This window comes from Athene noctua, chromosome 3 (assembly GCF_965140245.1).
Source record: "Athene noctua chromosome 3, bAthNoc1.hap1.1, whole genome shotgun sequence".
Taxonomy (NCBI): domain Eukaryota; kingdom Metazoa; phylum Chordata; class Aves; order Strigiformes; family Strigidae; genus Athene; species Athene noctua.
This window is the reverse complement of record NC_134039.1, coordinates 10850439-10868729: the sequence shown is the minus strand read 5'-3', so window position 1 is coordinate 10868729 and position 18291 is coordinate 10850439. Positions and strand designations below refer to the sequence as shown.

General features: G+C 42.6%; 1 protein-coding gene across 3 annotated transcripts in view; it reads left to right on the top strand.

The window, feature by feature from the left end:
* The first annotated feature begins 15107 nt into the window (after window positions 1-15107).
* The window catches only part of STAB2 (stabilin 2), an 87702-nt gene continuing 84518 nt past the window's right edge, over window positions 15108-18291 (top strand). For all 3 annotated transcript variants that reach the window (XM_074901963.1, XM_074901961.1, XM_074901962.1), the window contains exon 1: window positions 15108-15191. In XM_074901963.1, the coding sequence (XP_074758064.1) occupies window positions 15108-15191 (84 nt within the window). The remainder of the gene's footprint in view (window positions 15192-18291) is intronic.

Sequence of the window (18291 nt, the reverse complement as noted above, 5' to 3'; positions counted from 1 at the left end):
GAACACATTTTTCCAGCACAGCAGCATGCCCTGTACCAGGGCTGGTGACATATTTTGCAGTGAAGAGACAATGGGAAAATAACCAAAGAGAGATCATATCTCCCATTTCCTGAATGACATGACTGCTCTAACAACTAGGCTGCTCGACAGAAGTCAAGTGGTACCAGCAATGCCCCTAGCACATGCAAATGGAAATATATATATGGCATCCATGAAGCATGTACATCCTGAATTTGTCACAGAAACCATTGCCCGCGCTACTTTTCACTACAGTTGGGGAAGAGCTGTTTACTCTTTGATGGCAGGCAAGGACTACAGTATCATTAGAACCACAAATTAATAACACAACACATACACTAATACAGGCCTGGCAAGCTTTTATGATGGACAGAGAGATCTCTTCACCTCTCTGTCAGGCTACTCAAGCTGGTTAAGTGCAACAGGCTTATAAAAGGATGTTTCACCCCTCTTCAGGCTTTGCTCCACTCCTGCCAGGCTGGCAGTGTTTCCAGGCACCCGCAGACTGAGAGAGCAAATGGGTCTTCAGACCGTGGGAGAAAATGTGGGTACACACAGGAACAGAGGTGCCCAGGCGTGCATGGTGCTTCTGGGGCTCTCGCCATTTCTACTGCACACAGAGACTGGGGCAAAAAGGCACCAAAATGCTTTGTGATCCCAGGCATCCACGTCTTCATCTGCACTCAGCTGAGTTTTTATTGATATGGCCATATGTCCAAGCACTTTCTAAGCATTAACTCAGTAGAGAGAACAAAACCCAAACCCCTTCTGAAGTCATCAATAACCAGAATGAGAGAGATTTCTGAATACTCCTGTGAAGGACTCTGCATGACCACAAGTCTACAAGACAAAACATCTCAGCACATCTATCACACGGAAAGCAATTACGGAAAAGCAATCTGTAGCACTTGCTGACAAATAATAATTTAAGAAATAGAGAATAAAACACAACCTACCTGGTATCATAAACTGTAGTTTCACCAAGGGATTTTCATGCTGTTATTAAGTTTGAAAGACAAGCTCAAGTGGTTTAAATAATAGAAAGAAGAAAATACAACTTCTACAAAATTATGTCTCAAATCACACTTCTTGTATATAATATATAGGACAGCCTCACTCCAAACACATTTGAGATTTTCTGTTTAACGCTCTGCAGATGATGTTTGTGCTCTATGCAGGTATCTAATTTCCAACCAATCTAAGACATTACACCGGGGGCAGCATGAGGTTATAGCAACAAGCCAGTCAAAAAACAAATTATTCAAAGACTGCTTGAAATAATACTGTAATTCTACCTATTGTGCAACCTTTGCTTTCAAAGGATAGAGCAATATGCTGATCACTGGACAGGCTTTTCAGAAAAACCAACAAAATATAGCTTAGATGTTCTTCCTCAACTTTAAGTAAAAATAATAAATATTTCACTTTATCATATCCCTATCATATTTTTTTAGTTCTGCATGAGTGCCAAGTGACCAAACACTTTTAATTTCTCTGCCTCAAAGGGTAAAAAAAGTGAGAGTATAAGTTTGCACCAAAATCTTGGTTTTGGATAAAGAAATGATAGATGAAATACAAAGTTTTTATGGCAAGATGATAACACATCTAAGGCATCTTGGCCAAGAAACTGAGATAACAGATTTTCTTATGCAGCACATGCAAGAATAGAAAGAAATTATTAAAGATTTGTGAATTCTTTGAGACAGAGAGTCTGCTCTTCCAAGGAGTGTAGATCCCCAGCTCCATCAGAGCTATACCCATTTATATGACCCAGCCATTTAGACTCCAAAGCGTAATAGCCCTTTGCAAAAGCCTCTGAAAGAAAAGAAGTGGTTATGGAATAAACTTCCTCAAGTGGATTATTAACTGACTGAAACATAGGAATTAAAGGAAAGGAATAGTTGCCAATTTTTCACATTAGAGAGAAAATATTGACCAGGAAGTCAGACGCGTGACTAGTCTGAAAGAGTAGGTGAAAATGGAGTTAGTAATGAGGCAACAAAATATATCACATTACAAAAATATTTGGGGAGGTGAATTGTAAGGCCAATTGAGCGAAGAGCTGCAAAAGGATTTCACAGCAAGTCAGGAGGAACAAGCAGCAAATGAAATCCTGTATTAATATACATAGACACCAAAAAAGATAACCATGACCCGAGGATGGTCTTGAAACCAGTATTTGCACTGTATAAAAATATTCGGGAGCTTTGTGGCTCCCTGTCTGAAACATCAGCTCAGTGTTCAAGAATAAGCAGAGAAGTAGATACGATGCTAAGAGTTTTAAAGAGAATTGAGAACAAAATAGAATACTGTTATACAGCAACAGAAATCTATGAGGCACAAACATCCTGAATGCTGTAGGCAGCTTGGCCTATCCCATTTCCAAAGCAACAGAGGTGAACTAGAAAAGGTTCTAGCTCAGAGAAAAGCACAACTCAGGTCAGAGGTCCAGAAAGACCCCTGTATGAGGACAAACTGGATAAACTGTAACTTTTGTACCTGGAAAAGAAATAATAGGGGCAGAAGGTGGAGGGGTATAGTACAATTCCACAGTCACAAAGGGAGTATTAGCTATTTCTCACACCACAACACATAGGGACACACAACCACAGTATATGACAGAAGGTTTGAAATAAAAGAGATGGGTTTTTCACACAGAAGTACTTTTAAAACATTGTTCTACACTTGACATGTTTCTTATATCTTTTGCTAGACGTCCCATACTGGACACTGTCAGGAACAGGATGCCAGACTAAATGGGCCTTTGATTTTACATGGTGTGTTTATTCCTATGTTCTTGCATTTTCATATACATTAAGGGTTAAACTCAGAATAATGTCTTCACTCAGGAGTTTTGCCAAGAGTACAAATTTGGGCATTTTGCCTGTTAAGCACTGTGACAAGAATTAGTTAAATCCAACTTTGTAACGGACACAGTGCTTAAAACCTTCACTACTGTCCTCAGTGCTGCCATCCTTGCCTGTCAGCACAGTCTCTTTTCCCCTTCATCTTTGGTCTTCAGGTATAACACCAGCTGAAGAACTCACCCTCACTCTTCTACCCTATCTCCTATTGTTACTTATCAGCAAATCTGGAAACTTTGCTTGACAATGGCATTCAAGTTTTAATATGATAGATCCATCAATGGAAAAAGGCAGCTTTGCACTGATCCTGAATTAACAATAGTATTCCCAAGTGCAACCTATAGCTGCTCTACTATTCTATTTTTGTCGAAATTGTATTTAAAACAGCTCAAATTACAAGAACATATAAAGGCAAATCACGTACATGGAACATGAAAATTTAAGGTTGATAACATGCATTGCTTTGTGATAAGAATTTCCAGAAAGAGTCAGCTTTTACAGCCAGACTCAGATGCTATTTACTCACCTAAATAATTATTAGGAGGTTTTCAAAGGAGCTCAGCACTCAGTGTGCTGAAATCTTTTGAAAACCTGGTCATAATAGTCACAATGGGAACTGAGCTCTTTTGAAAAACTAGTCACAGCTGAGAGCGCCAAGTCAGTGAGAGCTGGATCTCAGACAGAAAACTTGCATCATAACATCTCTTGAAATACTCAGTGGTGACTGATGGAAATAGATGAGTATCTACTCTATCCTCTGACTGCAGCCTGCATCAGATGAACAACCAGTTGTGATTTTTCCATTATATTGATTTCCCAAAAAGAAACCTGGGTTCCAAAAACCCTTTTCTGAGAAAAGTTATTGATTTTGAGGCATCAGTTCGATATTCCCTCAGAACATCATTTCCATGCAGCTCCCAGGACCTCCAGGCAGCCTATGCTTCCCAACGTGTGGATCCACAGAAGCCAAACTAGTGAGTAAGAAGGAAATCTACATCTTTAAAATTGTGGTTCAGTAGAGTTTTGCCTAATGGGGACTTGGACAGGAGATATCTGCGGTCATTCTGGGCCCAGGCCTCTCTAGTCCCATAAACTCTTCAGCTCTTCATTTCAGGTTTCTTATTCCTTGGAGTCCTTACGCCCTTACGGTGTGTTTTAGTTGCCTTGGACTGTTTCAGGTGCCTCATGGTATCCCACATGGCTGCCAGGTACTAGCTACTCCACAGCATTCACTAGTCCTGAACACCCAAAGGCATCTAAAGAGGCACTAGATGACTATTTAGGCACCTAAATTGCTCCAAGCCTTTTCTGCTCCTCAGCACAAGCTACTACAACTCTGAGGAGTGTGCCAGGTAGACGCTTTACCCAGCAGGCAAGGTAGAAAAAGGCAAACATTTTCATTCCATCTGAAGTAAAATTTCTTAAACTCAGCCTGTGAATTCTTACATTCTGAATTGTTACAAAACAAACTTACTCAAAATCAAAATACTTTCTACAAGAAATGTTTGCTTCTTACAGATTCTAGTTACATGCTGCATAGGAAGTCTGTGAAACAGTTTTCTGCATGGTTCCTCAACCACGAATTCTAAGAGATATGAAGACTTACCTACCTACAATTAGACAAGAAAAATAAGAAGTTGCACTAGCAGAAAAGACTAAAAGTTCTTTAAACTCTTATTTACAGAGAAATAACTTTTTTTAAGGCAATTCTTTCAAACATTCTCTTACTGTAGAATTACAATAAAAAAAAATTTAATAATTTCCCATTTACCTGCTCTACACACTTCCAGTCATTTTACCTCTTTTTAGTCTTCTATCTACTTCCTTCATATTTTTCTAATCATTGCCATTTTCGTTCTCCAGATCCTTCCAAATCCTTCTATATTTTTCATGGGATGGGATGATCAGAACTGGACACCGCAGTTGGAAGAAGGCCGAAGAGAATTCCTGTCATTAAAATATTCAGGCCACATCTTTAATTATCTATTTGGTATTCTCCTATGAAGCAGAGGTCTTTCTCCTCAGAATATCAAACCAGAAGCTAACATTTTGTTCACCTTAGCACATCAAAGCTATTGAACAAGGTGAGGTTCATGAGGTTTTGTCTCAGTGTTCTGCAATAATGTTGTTTCCCCTACTGATACATAAAGTTTTTATGTAATTTCACATCTGCAGGTCAAAATTTAAAAACAAATTTTAGAAGTTTAAGTTTGAATTACCTTGTCCTACAGTGCTATTCCTTATCCCTATATAACTATGCACAGCCGGTCGGCATTTGTCATGTATGTGCATTCACATGGTACAACTCACTGGGGCTGCAGGGACTTCGGGATTCTGGCTGGTCTAATGTCATTGATGATGCACAAGAAGAGGATGCTGAAGAGGGTGTCAGTGTGGAAGAGTCTGTCTTTACACTGCTAGAATCATAGAATCATTCAGGTTGGAAAACACCCTTGGGATCATCAAGTCCAACCATCAGCACTACTCTACAAAGTTCTCCCCTACACCATATCCCCCAACATCTCATCCAAAAGACCCTTAAACACATCCAGGGATGGTGACTCCACCACCTCCCTGAGCAGCCTATTCCATTGTCCGACCACTCTTTCTGTGAAAAATTTTTTCCTAATGTCCAGTCTAAACCTCCCCTGTTGGAGTTCAAAGCCATTCCCCCTTGTTCTGTCAGTAATCACCTGTGAGAAGAGACCAGCACCAACCTCTCTACAGTGTCCTTTCAGGTAGTTGTAGAGAGTGATGAGGTCTCCCCTCAGCCTTCTCCTCCTCAAACTGAACAGTCCCAGCTCCTTCAATCGCTCCTCACAGGATTTGTTCTCCAGACCCTTCCCCAGCCTTGTTGCCCTCCTCTGCACTCGCTCCAGCACCTCGATATCTCTCTTATATTGAGGTGCCCAAAACTGGACACAACACTCCAGGTGTGGCCTCACCAGTGCAGAGCCCAGGGGGACTGTCACCTCCCTACTTCTGCTGTCACACTATTTCTAATACAAGCCAGGATGCCGTTGGTTTTCTTGGCCACCCAGGCACACTGACTGCTCATGTTCAGTTGCTTGTCAACCAGAACGCCCAGATCCTTCTCTTCCAGACAGCTCTCCAGCCACACCTCCCCAAGCCTGTAGCCATGCAGGGGGCTGTTGTGGCCCAAGTGCAGAACCTGGCACTTGGCCTTGTTGAACCTCATCCCGTTAACATTGGCCCACAAATCCAATCTATCCAAGTCTCTCTGTAGAGCCTCCCTATCTCCATGCAGATTGACATTACTGCTTAACTTGGTGTCATCTGCAAATTTACTGATAATACACTCTATGTCCTTATCGAGATCATCAATAAAGATGTTGAACAGAAGTGGTCCCAACACCAAGCCCTGAGGAACACCGCTTGTGACCAGCCGCCAGCTGGATTTACCTCCACTGACCACCACTCTCTGGGACCATCCATCCAGCCAGTGCTTGACCCATAAGACCGTTTGCTCATCCAGGCCACAAGCAGCCAGTTTTTCAATGAGAATTCTATCGGGAACTGTGTCGAATGTTTTTTGAAAATCCAGGTAGATAATATCGACAGCTTTTTCCTCGTCCAATAGTTGGATCAACTTGTCATAGGAGGAGATCAGGTTTGTCAGGTAGGACCTGACTTTCATAAACCCATGCTGACTAGGCCTGATCCCCTGATTGTCCATTATATGACTTCTAATGGCACTCGATGCTCGATGAATGTTGGTCTATGCTAAATGATATTAAAATACATTCTGCGATCACAGAGGCAGATATGGTACTGGGTGAGAGTCTTGGAAGACTGTCTGGCAGAGACATGAAAAGATACATCGGCAAATACAAGCGATGTTAGTGGGGCTGAAGAGTTAACATTGCTCCTGCTTAGAGTTTCACATCATCAGACCTTGTTTTTGTTGCTTATAACCTCAATTAAAAAAAAAAAAAAAAAAAAAGGCAAAAAACCCCCTCCACCAGATTAAAGCTCTAGTTTATGGGTGGGTTAGGTTGTTGAAGTTTTTTTAAGTTAGATGATTACATTTCCAAAAGCTTAAGAAAAATCAATTTTTAAGTCAAGCACTCAAAAACTAGATAGTTTCTGATTTACAACAACCCCCACGCAACCTAGTTTTTCTCTCTTTGAGTGAATACTTCATATTACTGACTCCAATTGCTCAACTGAATAATATTGGGGAGGGCATTTAATTCTGGACTCTTCATACTTCTAAATATGTGACTTCTCCACCAAAACTTTCAAACCTGTAGCTTTTTTCTAATATATATTGGACATACAGAATTCATCTGCATTTGTGGATGAGGACTTCGTACGGTTCTTCACAAGTGTCTTCCTACTTCTGTGCAGAGCCTTGCTACACATATGTGAGCCCTTGAAGAGGTTTTTCTGCATATGCGTGCTCAGCCTAATCTCACTACCAGTTACAATAACTTTACATTTTTATGCTTATTTAGACTTTCCAGTGTGCTTAACACAAAGTACAGTCTTTTTTTACCATATCTTTTGTATAATTGGAAAGAATCCTTGTATGTTTATTTTATCACAGTAAGAAAACAGATAACTTTCTAATGAGGTTTAGTCTTCAACACACAAGGTATGAGGTAGATTTTTTTACATGGAACTTCAGTAGATGCTTCTGTGTATTTGAAATTTTTTATTCATATACAACTCAGTGACAGTCAGGGGAAAGGGAACGGTTCCCTTCATGCTCAGTTTCTGAGGTGCAGCAGTTGTTCGTGTAGCGATGCACGTATCCTCTTGCCTCTACCTCATGTCCTATGTACTCTCTGCAGCTAGATGAATGCTTCCAAACTCCTCCGTCATCTAAAAACCACACACCACTTTAATATTGCGATAATTGCATTTCTTATATTTAGTTTTTATATTTATTTTACACAATTTTTAAAATATTTTATATAATTTTAATATATCTTTTTAAATTTATATCTACATGCTTTCAGACTATTTTTAAGGAAAGCAGTAAGCCTCGGTAAACGTGTTCACACTGTCACCCTCCGGCGTGTCTCCTCTGGGTTGCAGTGGGGTTAACCCACGCAGGGAGCCGCCTCCCGCACGGTTCTCGCAGGGATCGCGGGGACCGAGAAGCCCCTTCCAGGAGCTGCTCTGCGGGTTTAGGATGGGGGGTTGAACCGTGGCTTGGGCTCTGCTGCCCTCCGGTGGTTCCGCGGGGAGGGTCCGGGGGTCGGAGGCGGGGAGGGGGGATGCAAGAGCTCCCCAAAACACGGCAAGCGGGACCCTGGGGATGCCAGATAGAAAGCCCACCCTTGTCTCTCCCCTCCCCAACAGGCTGCAGCAGGAAATATTTAAGGGGGGGGGGGGGGGGGGGTGGTGAAATGTATGCACTGAGCTGAAGAGGGATGGAGGATGCTGGTGGAGAAACTGCATTCTTCAGCATTAACTTGCACTGGAGCCATCCTCGCCCCGGGTGTCACTTTTGGAGGCACTGACACACACCCATAGTGAAAAGCAAGTACGGAAAGGAGAGGTAATGCAGCCAAGGCAGAAGGGAGAACATCTTGTCCGCATCTTTAAGCCGTGGAGCCAAAACCAGCAGCCTGAACTTCCTCAAAAGCGGCAGTCTGAGCTTCCTTATCCCAAGTCCAGCTCTATTTCTTAGGGCAGTGGTTTGCAACCTTTGCTGGTCTGTAGCCAGCTAACACACACCAGGCAGCACCACACTTGGCTCTTCCCAGCAATACCAGATGTCCCTGTGGGCAACTTGTTGCCCTTGGGTCATAGTTTAGGGATTACCATGCTTCATATTCACACTGTGTTACCCCATCTAGCACAGCACGCAACTGTTCCCTTTAGCCTGATGTAAATCACAGCAAGTTTATATATCATAAGGAGGAAGACAATGAAAGATAACATTGTGTTATTCTATTTGTGGAAATTATGCCAGCTTGTCTTCTGCATAATCTTCTTTCTCAAATGAATTTTGAGATGGCTTTTCCTAGACAAGATAATTGGCTGAAATCAATTCACTGTAGCCGTAAACACGCACATTTGGGTAATGTTATAAAAAGGCAGAAAAAGAAAACTGAGCAAAGGTTGATTGCTCCACATCATTATCTGCAATTCAGTTCTATTACTAGTAAATTATTAACTATATTAGGCTAACTTTGTTTAAGTCTGACTAGTCAAAACAAAAGCATTACTATGAAAGCATACAAGCTCTACGTAGGCCAAAATTACAGCAAACTCTCTGCATTGTCTAGAACAAGGAAGGAAGTTAGCAGGTAATAACACCACAGTAATAACACAGCCTCTGCTGCTTCCCTGACTCCACAAGCTCCTTTACCTTATGGTGCCTGGGGTTCCAAACATCCCCAGTCCTACCACGGCCAACTGCTAAGATCTGAAACATGTGCCCTGCTTATCTACGGGGGCGGGCAAAGAAATCAATGTAACATCTACAGCAGGAGCAATCTACATCCCTCTGTCCATCCCAAATCCTGGAATCTCAGGGCTTTCCTGGTATTTTGGCCTTACACGCTGCAACCTTAACAGAACTGCAAAAGTACGAGACAGATATACAAGCAGAGTCTCCTTCCTGCCTGGATGTTTAAAAACTGCAAAATAGGTTTGCTTAAGCATTGCCATCAACATCCATTTGAGCCACCTTCTCATCTTGTTCTTATTTGTTCCTAATTTCAGATATCTTTCAACAGCATCTTAAAGATGAAGATTCTCACACGCTGATGTTACACAAACAGGCAGATGTTAATTCAAACTACAAGTTTATTTTGGTGTATTTATCCAACAGCTCATAACTGTGATTCATTTTATTCCAAATCTGTGCAAGGAATATGTGCTATATTTATACTCTGTTAAATATAAGATTTAATAATTTTGAAGAGTGTTATGTTGCCAGGAAGAGCCACAATGTTCAAAAGAGTCAAATTTTGTGCCAGGGCAGTACGTTCTGCATTTATCATGCCATTAGCTGGCAGCAACATGGGACCAGTGTCTATGCATCATCTATCAAGAACTACAATCCAGGAGATGCAGAGGAGAAACAGGGACACAGTATTCCTTTATGCCACCTGCACCTTCCACACCTGGGTCACTAAATCCTTCCCTTCACCCCCATGGCACTGCCACTCAGGAGCCCTGTAGCTTCATCCCCCTGTACATCTTGCCCTGAATGTCTCACAGCTGAACGTGGGGAATGCTTCCCACCCACAAATCAGGGACTTATAAGTAAGTCCTATATCCTGCTGGATCTACAGAGCATGGGGCCTTACCTATGGCTTGAGCATGACTTTCATTTTTTCAAGCAAAATATTATTGCATGAAATGGTGGCAGAGGTATTTGTGAGAAGCCCCTGATTTTGTGGTCGTTCCTTTTAGAACATGGTGCTGATAAGCTCAGCCTTACAGCTCCCCCACCTAACACCCCCTTAAAATTTGTAGTAAATAACATTGTCCAAGTTAGTGCCACGTACGCTACTCTCCTCATGTCTCCCTAGCAAAGCCCTCTTCGCCACGGCCTCAGCTAGAATGCCTTTTGTTTACAATTTCACCAGCTGAAAGACTCTTTTGAGAACAACAAAAAAAGAGGGGAAAGAAAGAAAGCTGAAGAGGCCACTATGAGGATCTAATCTATGGCTAAGACCACCCCTTGACTGGCAGTCTGCATTGCCATCAGCTGTATGCATCATGAACGCATTCGGGTTTAGATCAGCTGTCTGTGCCTTCTCCCTCATTAACATTGATAAAAGAGATGGCCTCTGCCGGGCGCACGGCATTCCTCAGCATACCAGCTGCAGCTCTATCTTAATGCATCCTATGGGCTTGGAGAATTAATTAGTTCTGATAGTCACCATGTTTCAAAATGATGGCTGTCATAACCCTGCAGATAAAATTACACACCCCTAGAATTTTCCACATTGCCCATTCAGACTCTCCATAGGCCACCGTTGGCTTCCTCAGATGTATGGCACTGGAAAGATTTAACTTGCCAAACCTTTTTTTTTTAATCTCTTTGTTACATTCCAATTAAGTCTGTGTTAATCAAAGGCAGTATTTCCCAAATATCTCCGCCCTCCCCAAGCCTCCTCCTAGGCAACTTGATGGTTTGTGCCCCCCTTCCTCCCACCTACAATTAGCATTCAGACTTTTCTCTTGGCAGAGCCAAAGCCTCCCTCCCCCTAGGAAGCTTTCTTCTTCTGAGCACATTTTATCTTTTCCTACCCCTCTGCAAGGTGCTTTAGCCAGTTTCCAAACAAAGAGCAAAGTGACTTTCCTCAGACATACAAGCCTCAAACTGTATTCAAACACCCCCAGGACAGTTTTCCTGCTGTGACTGTCTCTAAAACAGGAGCCACATACAGTAAATACCAATAATTCATTTATTTTCTGCTGCCTACTTTCAAATTACTAAGTAAGAATATTCAGTTTAGCTCAAGACTGCCCTCACTCCTGACACTCTCTAAAACCTCACTAACAAGGCTGTTCCCTTGGGAGAGGATCTGAGCTGGAGGTAGGGTGGGATGTACCCAAAAAGCAGTACCAGCTTTTATTACACAGAGCTCATGAATGTTCAGGCTGCAAGGGCTGTTCTGCTTCAAAATGATCATATTTCTTTTTTATTTCTTCCTCTAAAATGGTGCTTATGTCATATGATTGTTGCTGAAATGGCTGAGCTCTGTATGAGTCTGTTCAGCCATGTCTGAGCGCGTTTCACATTCAGAAAATTCAAGGTAACTATATACAATGCAAGTCATGTAGTCAATCAATTTAAAAAATTTTTAAATGCAAGAAATTATGTCAAAACTGTGTAGAGGAAGGTGAGTGCTGCAACCATCATGTCTGTATCTCGACTGGTTTTTATTCTTTTAGATTGGGCTCATGCACCAGATGTCTGGCTCTGAGAAAGAACAACTAGCTCACTGTAATTCTGAAATAAAGTTGCAGCACAAAACATTGTTTTCAAAAACACCTACATAAATGAACCATCGCATTTTCAGTGGTTGGTTGACATTTTCAGCGCAGAAATAGAAGGAGCAACTTGGAGAGAGGCAGTAGGTGGATGAAGAAAGTAGAAAGGCAACCAGCTCACGTTTACTGAAAGTAGGAGCACCCAGTCCAGGAATGAAATAGCAGAGCAGAGGAAGACTGTGACACACATGACTGTATGCCACAGCACATGGTATTTGCAGTATTACACCACACACAATGACTCTTAGTAATCTTTTTCACCAGGCTGCTTGCAACCCGAAAGTTTTCAAAGGGACAAGGGTGACTAGCACCATCCGAGTGGCCAGGCTATCCCCAGGGAGGCTTGGCTGGGCTCCTCCATGTCAAATTTATCCCAGCACACAGTCGCTGTCACCCCCACATTCCTTGTTCTCACTTCCCTCATCTGTATCAACATTATTGTGAAAAAAATCCAAGGGGACTAACTTCACAGACACATTTGGATTTTGACATTTGTCACCTAAGGCTTTCAAAACTCTCACCTTCTTCTATGAACCAAAGACATTCAAGACATGTCCATCACTTCAGCTGGACACAGAAAGAGGAACAGCACAAAGTTAAAATAAAATATTCTGCTAAAGCCAGGAAAAAATGTAAGAGTAAGAAATGCAAGAGCACGAAGGTCTCAGCGGAGTGTATAAGCAGCAAGATAACAAGAATGTGATAGCTTGCCACCATGACCCTGGAGGAGGACAGCCCCAGAAACACACGGGCTGAACAGGAGGATACAAACACATCAAGGGCAGGAGCTGGAGGATAGCAAGACAGAAGTCATCACAGGCGCAGCAGCGTGCAAGGGAGCACAGTGGCAGGTGAACACCCCACTGGGGATCCCGGCGGTGTGCAGGCCCTTGGCACCCTGTGGCCTGGGCACCAGCAGGGAGGGAGGAAGGAACGACGCAGGTCCCAGCCTGCAGGGACCACCACCATCATGTTTCTAAAGGCAAAGGGCGAAACCTGGCAGATAGGGCTTCCTGCCCATGCCAACAGCACACCAGCACCCAACACCAGAAGGAACAACAATGCTGGAGACAGCGACTGTCAAGGCAGCTTCCTCCTGAGCGAGGAGGCATGCCAGGTCCCTGCCTGGCTGGAGGGGACGCTGCCACACTGCACAGGCTGCTTCGAGTGCCAGGTGCCGCCTTCCCACCCCCCGAGTCCCCAAGGAGCCCAGTCCTGTGTGCCAGGTAACATATTAGCCTGTATTTCTGCCCAGAGAGGGGCAGGACCTGGCCAGACAGAGTTATTATTAGAGCCTGGCACAGTCTGTACTTAACCTCTGCAAACAGGGAAAATGCCCATCACCAACACGGGGAAAGGGTGGCTGGTCTCTCCGGCGCAGGGAAAGCAGTCATCCCAGCCGTTAGCAGGGAGCAATGACTCAAAGGGAGAGGAAGGAAAGGGAAAAAGAGTTTACTTCACACAAATGCCTATATGGGAGGTAAGAGCAGATAACAAGAGAGCTGATGTGTGTTGGTTTTTATCTAGACCTACAGGACAGGAAAGGGACATGCCTGATTTACAGCTCCTTTCATCACTGCACTGAAGTGGCAACAGGCAAGAAACACAGCTGACCTCAAGCTGCAGCAGAAGCTGTCAGCTCCTGCCATCACACACACAGGGACCAGGAAGACGTGTTTTGCCCAGGTAGTGCAGGCCCTACCCAGGCAGCCACCGTGCCCACCCTCCAACAAGTCACAGCAGCAGAAGACAACAGGATGCAGCCATGGGCTAACATCATACGGGAGAGGAGAGGAGACCTGCCAGGATTCTGCTCTTTTGGAGTAAAACCTAAGCCATTCCTTCCGCTAGGCCAGATTGTTCATTGTATGCAAAAGCAAAGTAACATGAAAGGCCTTGACCCCAGAAACAGAAACGGCACTTCTCAGGGCCATACATACCGTCAGCTGCACATTGCAACGCCTGGCTGCTATCTTGTCTGGATAAACAAGAAATTATTTACTTTCCTCATCGTATAGCAGAAAGGAGGAGGAAACATCTTGTCTTGCCATGTCCTACCAGCAGTTTTGCAGTGTTCAGATAGCATAACAAAAGTTGATAAATTTGTGTATTATATGTGTATCACCACTGAGTTCTTCAGGAAAACAGTACCAAGTTCAAGATAACAGGTTACAACTGCATCAAATGTTACATTTGTGGTCTAAAGGTAAATGCAGAATCTAGCCATGATTTAAAATAGAAATTTGGGAGAATGCACTACATTTACAACCACTGTGACCTCTTCAAAAGCTTAACTTAGCACAACTTTGTATTAAGGACCCTTATGGAGTGCCTTCAAATGTCTGAAAAATGATAATGTCAGGGGCGCAAAGCAAAACTGGCAAACTGGAGGCAGACAAATTTTTTGTGATTTAAGACATGAGAAAGGCTGTCCTTACAAGACTGACCAGAGCAGCAGCAAAGAGCAGCACCCAAAAATTGCTCAACAACTCTGAGAAGAAAGAGAAACAGTCTTGCTTTTGACAAATGAAAATGTCTTCCTACTCATCCCTCCTAATCATATGTGAGTTACATAGCTGACTCAATTTTCTTCTGCTTAGTTCCAGGAAATCAGTCAAAATGATTTAACAAAAATAGCAAAAAGAAAAACATAATCCCTCTTTTTATCTGGATAACTAAAGCTGTAAAATGTTCTTTTGGCCTCCTTAGATAAAGTCAGTAGTATTTCTCCCAGAACCACATATAGAGGACGCACCCTTACGTTATTAGGGCTGATAAGCCAACTTCCAGAGATCGTTTGCTTTGCCTTAGATCAGTTGAACAAATGTTAATGACAGCAAGCACAGCAGTTACTCCAGTCCCCTATCCATGCCCATCCAAAAGAAGAAAACATCCTCTGTCATAACAGCGTCCTTGGTTTTGTACTGTCAACAGCTTCAGAGAGCGGGATAAATGAACAGAGCCCCATCAGGATATCCTGTCATTCAGTTAGGAAGGGTTTATTCAGCTTTGCAGCGAAAACTTTCAGCAAATACCCTGCTTTTTCAAATTTTTCCTGCCTGCAGACAAGCTCCACATGCTGTATCCTTCACTCATTTTCCTTCAGAAAGAGTCCTGTTAAACTATTTGCCTAAGGAGGCAGAAGAAATAGCACATCTAACAATCACTTTATGTCAGAATTTTAGTTCTCATGCCTGAAGGTCTCTTAAGGAAAAAAAAAAAATCAAATTCTTCACAATGGAAAAAAATCCAGTCATATTATTCTTTTTGGCTTTTCTGTCTGCAGTGAAACTGTGTTTGACATCACAAGTCCCAGATGAGGTAAGCAGCAGCTTTTTACTTAAGTAATGAATTATTACATGTCTGTATTACATGATAGGGGTGGGAGTTGTTTCACTGTTATAGAGACAATTGTTACCAGATACTGTATCTTATAGAAGAAAAATCCACTTTAACAGTCACTGATGCATATGGCATTTAATTGTAAACTAACAGATCTGTAATTCAGTCTTCTGAAATAACAGCAATGCATCTGCTTATTCCACATGAGAATTTGGCTCAAAGGATATGTCATGAATACACTGAAAAAATTTACAAAAAATGGCAAATATGACAAAACACCATAGCTGACATTCATTAAAAACAACAAAAGAAAACTGTTAGAATTTCTGACAAGTCAGAAGATGAAAGCAGAAATTTTTTCACAATGAAAATTATCCGCTCTACTAAGCACCAGGAGGAAAAGCTATTTCAGATAGGTGGGGAAAAAATTCTAAGGAATTGAGCTATTGGAAGTAATTGTACAGAGTTATAAATTTAAAGTAAAGGATTTGTAGACTTTTGGGGAAGTGGTGGATTTGTCACATACAAATCCTGTGAATCTGTGGAATTTCACAAAATCTGTTTTCACCACCCTTGTAGAGAGGCAGAAAGTGTTGGGTTACAAATCTGAGCCAGGAGTTCAACAGTGAGACATTCACTGGTCTAAACTGTCTCACAACATGAGGCTTTAATTACTGCATTTTGGAGAAAAAACACTTGTAGAAGAGAAAACAAAAGGACAGGGAGAAAGGGGGGGGGGGGGGGGGGGGGCTGAGGAAAGCCACTCAGGTTGAGTTTTTTTGTTGGTTTTGCTTGTTTGGATTTTTTAAATGGAAAAATACTTTGAAAAGTACAAAACAAGTAGTGGGAAATGTGTTAAACTTATTCTGTCTCTAAAAAAAGAGCCACTAACAGATCACCTTTCTTCCATTTTCCCTGACAGCAAAAAGGGAAAATGAGGAAATGTGAGAAAGTGGAAATAACCCCACTGTTCCAAAACAAATAGTGTTTTATCGCTGGTGGTAAGGAAAGAGTATGCCTTATTTTTATTTAGATTTTGCCTTTTCAAAATCTCTTTGAATTTTCTTGTTTCAAAAATGAAATATTGTGGGGTGCCTTTTCGATAACTGCTGCAATTAGATAATTTCAGCCACTCCTAGCAACAGCGTTTTTACTTCTGAACCTGAATATCCTACAAGCCCAGCAGTTTATCCAGGCTGAGACTCAATGTCTTACACCAAGCACCTGCAAAGAGCAGGGCTTTGGTAGCATACATAGTTAAAGACTCATAAAAATCAGCCAATACTCTGAGTTTATGATTCTTCAACACTAACAGTACTGATTTAACTCCATGGAAATGGTCACTGGAGTTACAGTGCCCGTTCGTGCTGTGCTGGTGCTTGCTCTGTTGCTATGAGTCACGTCTCGTTAAGGATGGCTTGTTAAGGTGGCTGCACTGGTACTGAGGGTTTTGAAAGGCTTGAAGGCATTCAAGCTCCCTTGTGTTGGCACCTCCTGAGGTGGCTTTGGATGGGAAGCAAGGTGCAGAGATGCTCTGGTTTGGGTTTGTGGGAATCACCTTAGACCAGAAGCCCAAAGAGCCGTGTCAGTCCAGTGCCCCACCAGCACTGGGCTCTGCTGAGAGGGCAGGGAGACTGCTCGGTCCTCCCAGCATGGCATTGCTCAATGCTGCTTTGCCAAGTGTCTCATCAAGCTGCATCCACTTTATACCCACACCTGGAAAAAGGTTTCATTTTTATTTCAAAGATGCCTGAAATGCATCTCTGCAACAGTAAGATATTTCACTACCCATATACTTGAATGCTACCCAAATCAGATTTCAACAGTACATTTATAAAGACTAAAATTTGACAACTAGATAAATAGATGTTGTAATATAACTTGGTGATGACTTTCAAACAGGGTCCCTCAGAGCTGATGAAACTTAATCTCCTTATCAGTGTCTGTGATACATCCACACAATCTTCACTACTGAAATGTGCTGCTACGACAAACACTGAAGGAAGGATAACTAACAAGGGGAGAAACTGCTGGAGTGAGGGCTTCATTCAGGACTACCAGGCTGTGGCACACGTGGAAACCCTGCCCAAGGTGCCAGTGTACCCACCCAGGCCAGCCATGACCTTCTGCAGAGAGGCTGCAGCATCCCACACGTGCCCAGAAGGTCTGGTACTACCTGAACAGCCCAGGGTTGCATTTGCACATACGATGTTTGGGAATCCCTAGACATAAATACTGGAGGATATCCATTGAGCAACACATGACAGCACAGCAGTGGGCTCCATCCTTGGAAGTGGTGGCCTGAAATACACCCTGCATAACAAATGACCTAAAGCTCCTGCTGTGATAGTGCTGCACAAAGGGTTAATGGTCAATTTGTTAAAGCAGGGTCAGAGAAGACCTAGTAGGGAGATCATACAGGTCCCATTCATGCACACAGGAGCTGCCAAGACAGGTTGGGTCTGACACTCCCTCTCCATGTGGTGGTTGGCAAACTGGACAGAGCTGGGGAATGACTCAAGAATCGGGAAGTGGGAGTCATAGCAGGGAATTAATAAATAAAATTACATTTAATTAAATTTCTTTTAGGTACATTGCACCAGGGAAAGTTCAGACTAAATATTAGGAAGCATTTCTTTACAGAACAGGTTGTTGGGCGTTGGAATGGGCTGCCCAGGGAGGTGGTGGAGTCCCCGTCCCTGGAGGTGTTCAAGAGTAGGGTCGATTTAGAGCTTAAGGATATGCTGTAGGTGGGAACTGTGCTAGGCAAACAGTTGGACTAGATGATCTCAAGGGTCCTTTCCAACCTAGATGATTCTATGATAAAGAAAATGTACTTTGATCTCAGACTGTAAGTGTTCATAGGAAGGAAGTAGTAAACAGTGTAACAGAACAGATTCCTAACTGCTGTGCAAGCTACAGAACAGTGGCTGGAGACTGTTTTGCCAATTATTAGGCCTAGCATAAAGGACACAGCCAGCATAAAGACAAACCAATAACCAAACTGTATTTGATACAAAAGGGTCAGTACATGGGTGAGCACTGGGGGGACAAACAAGTCAGTCAGATTACACATAAT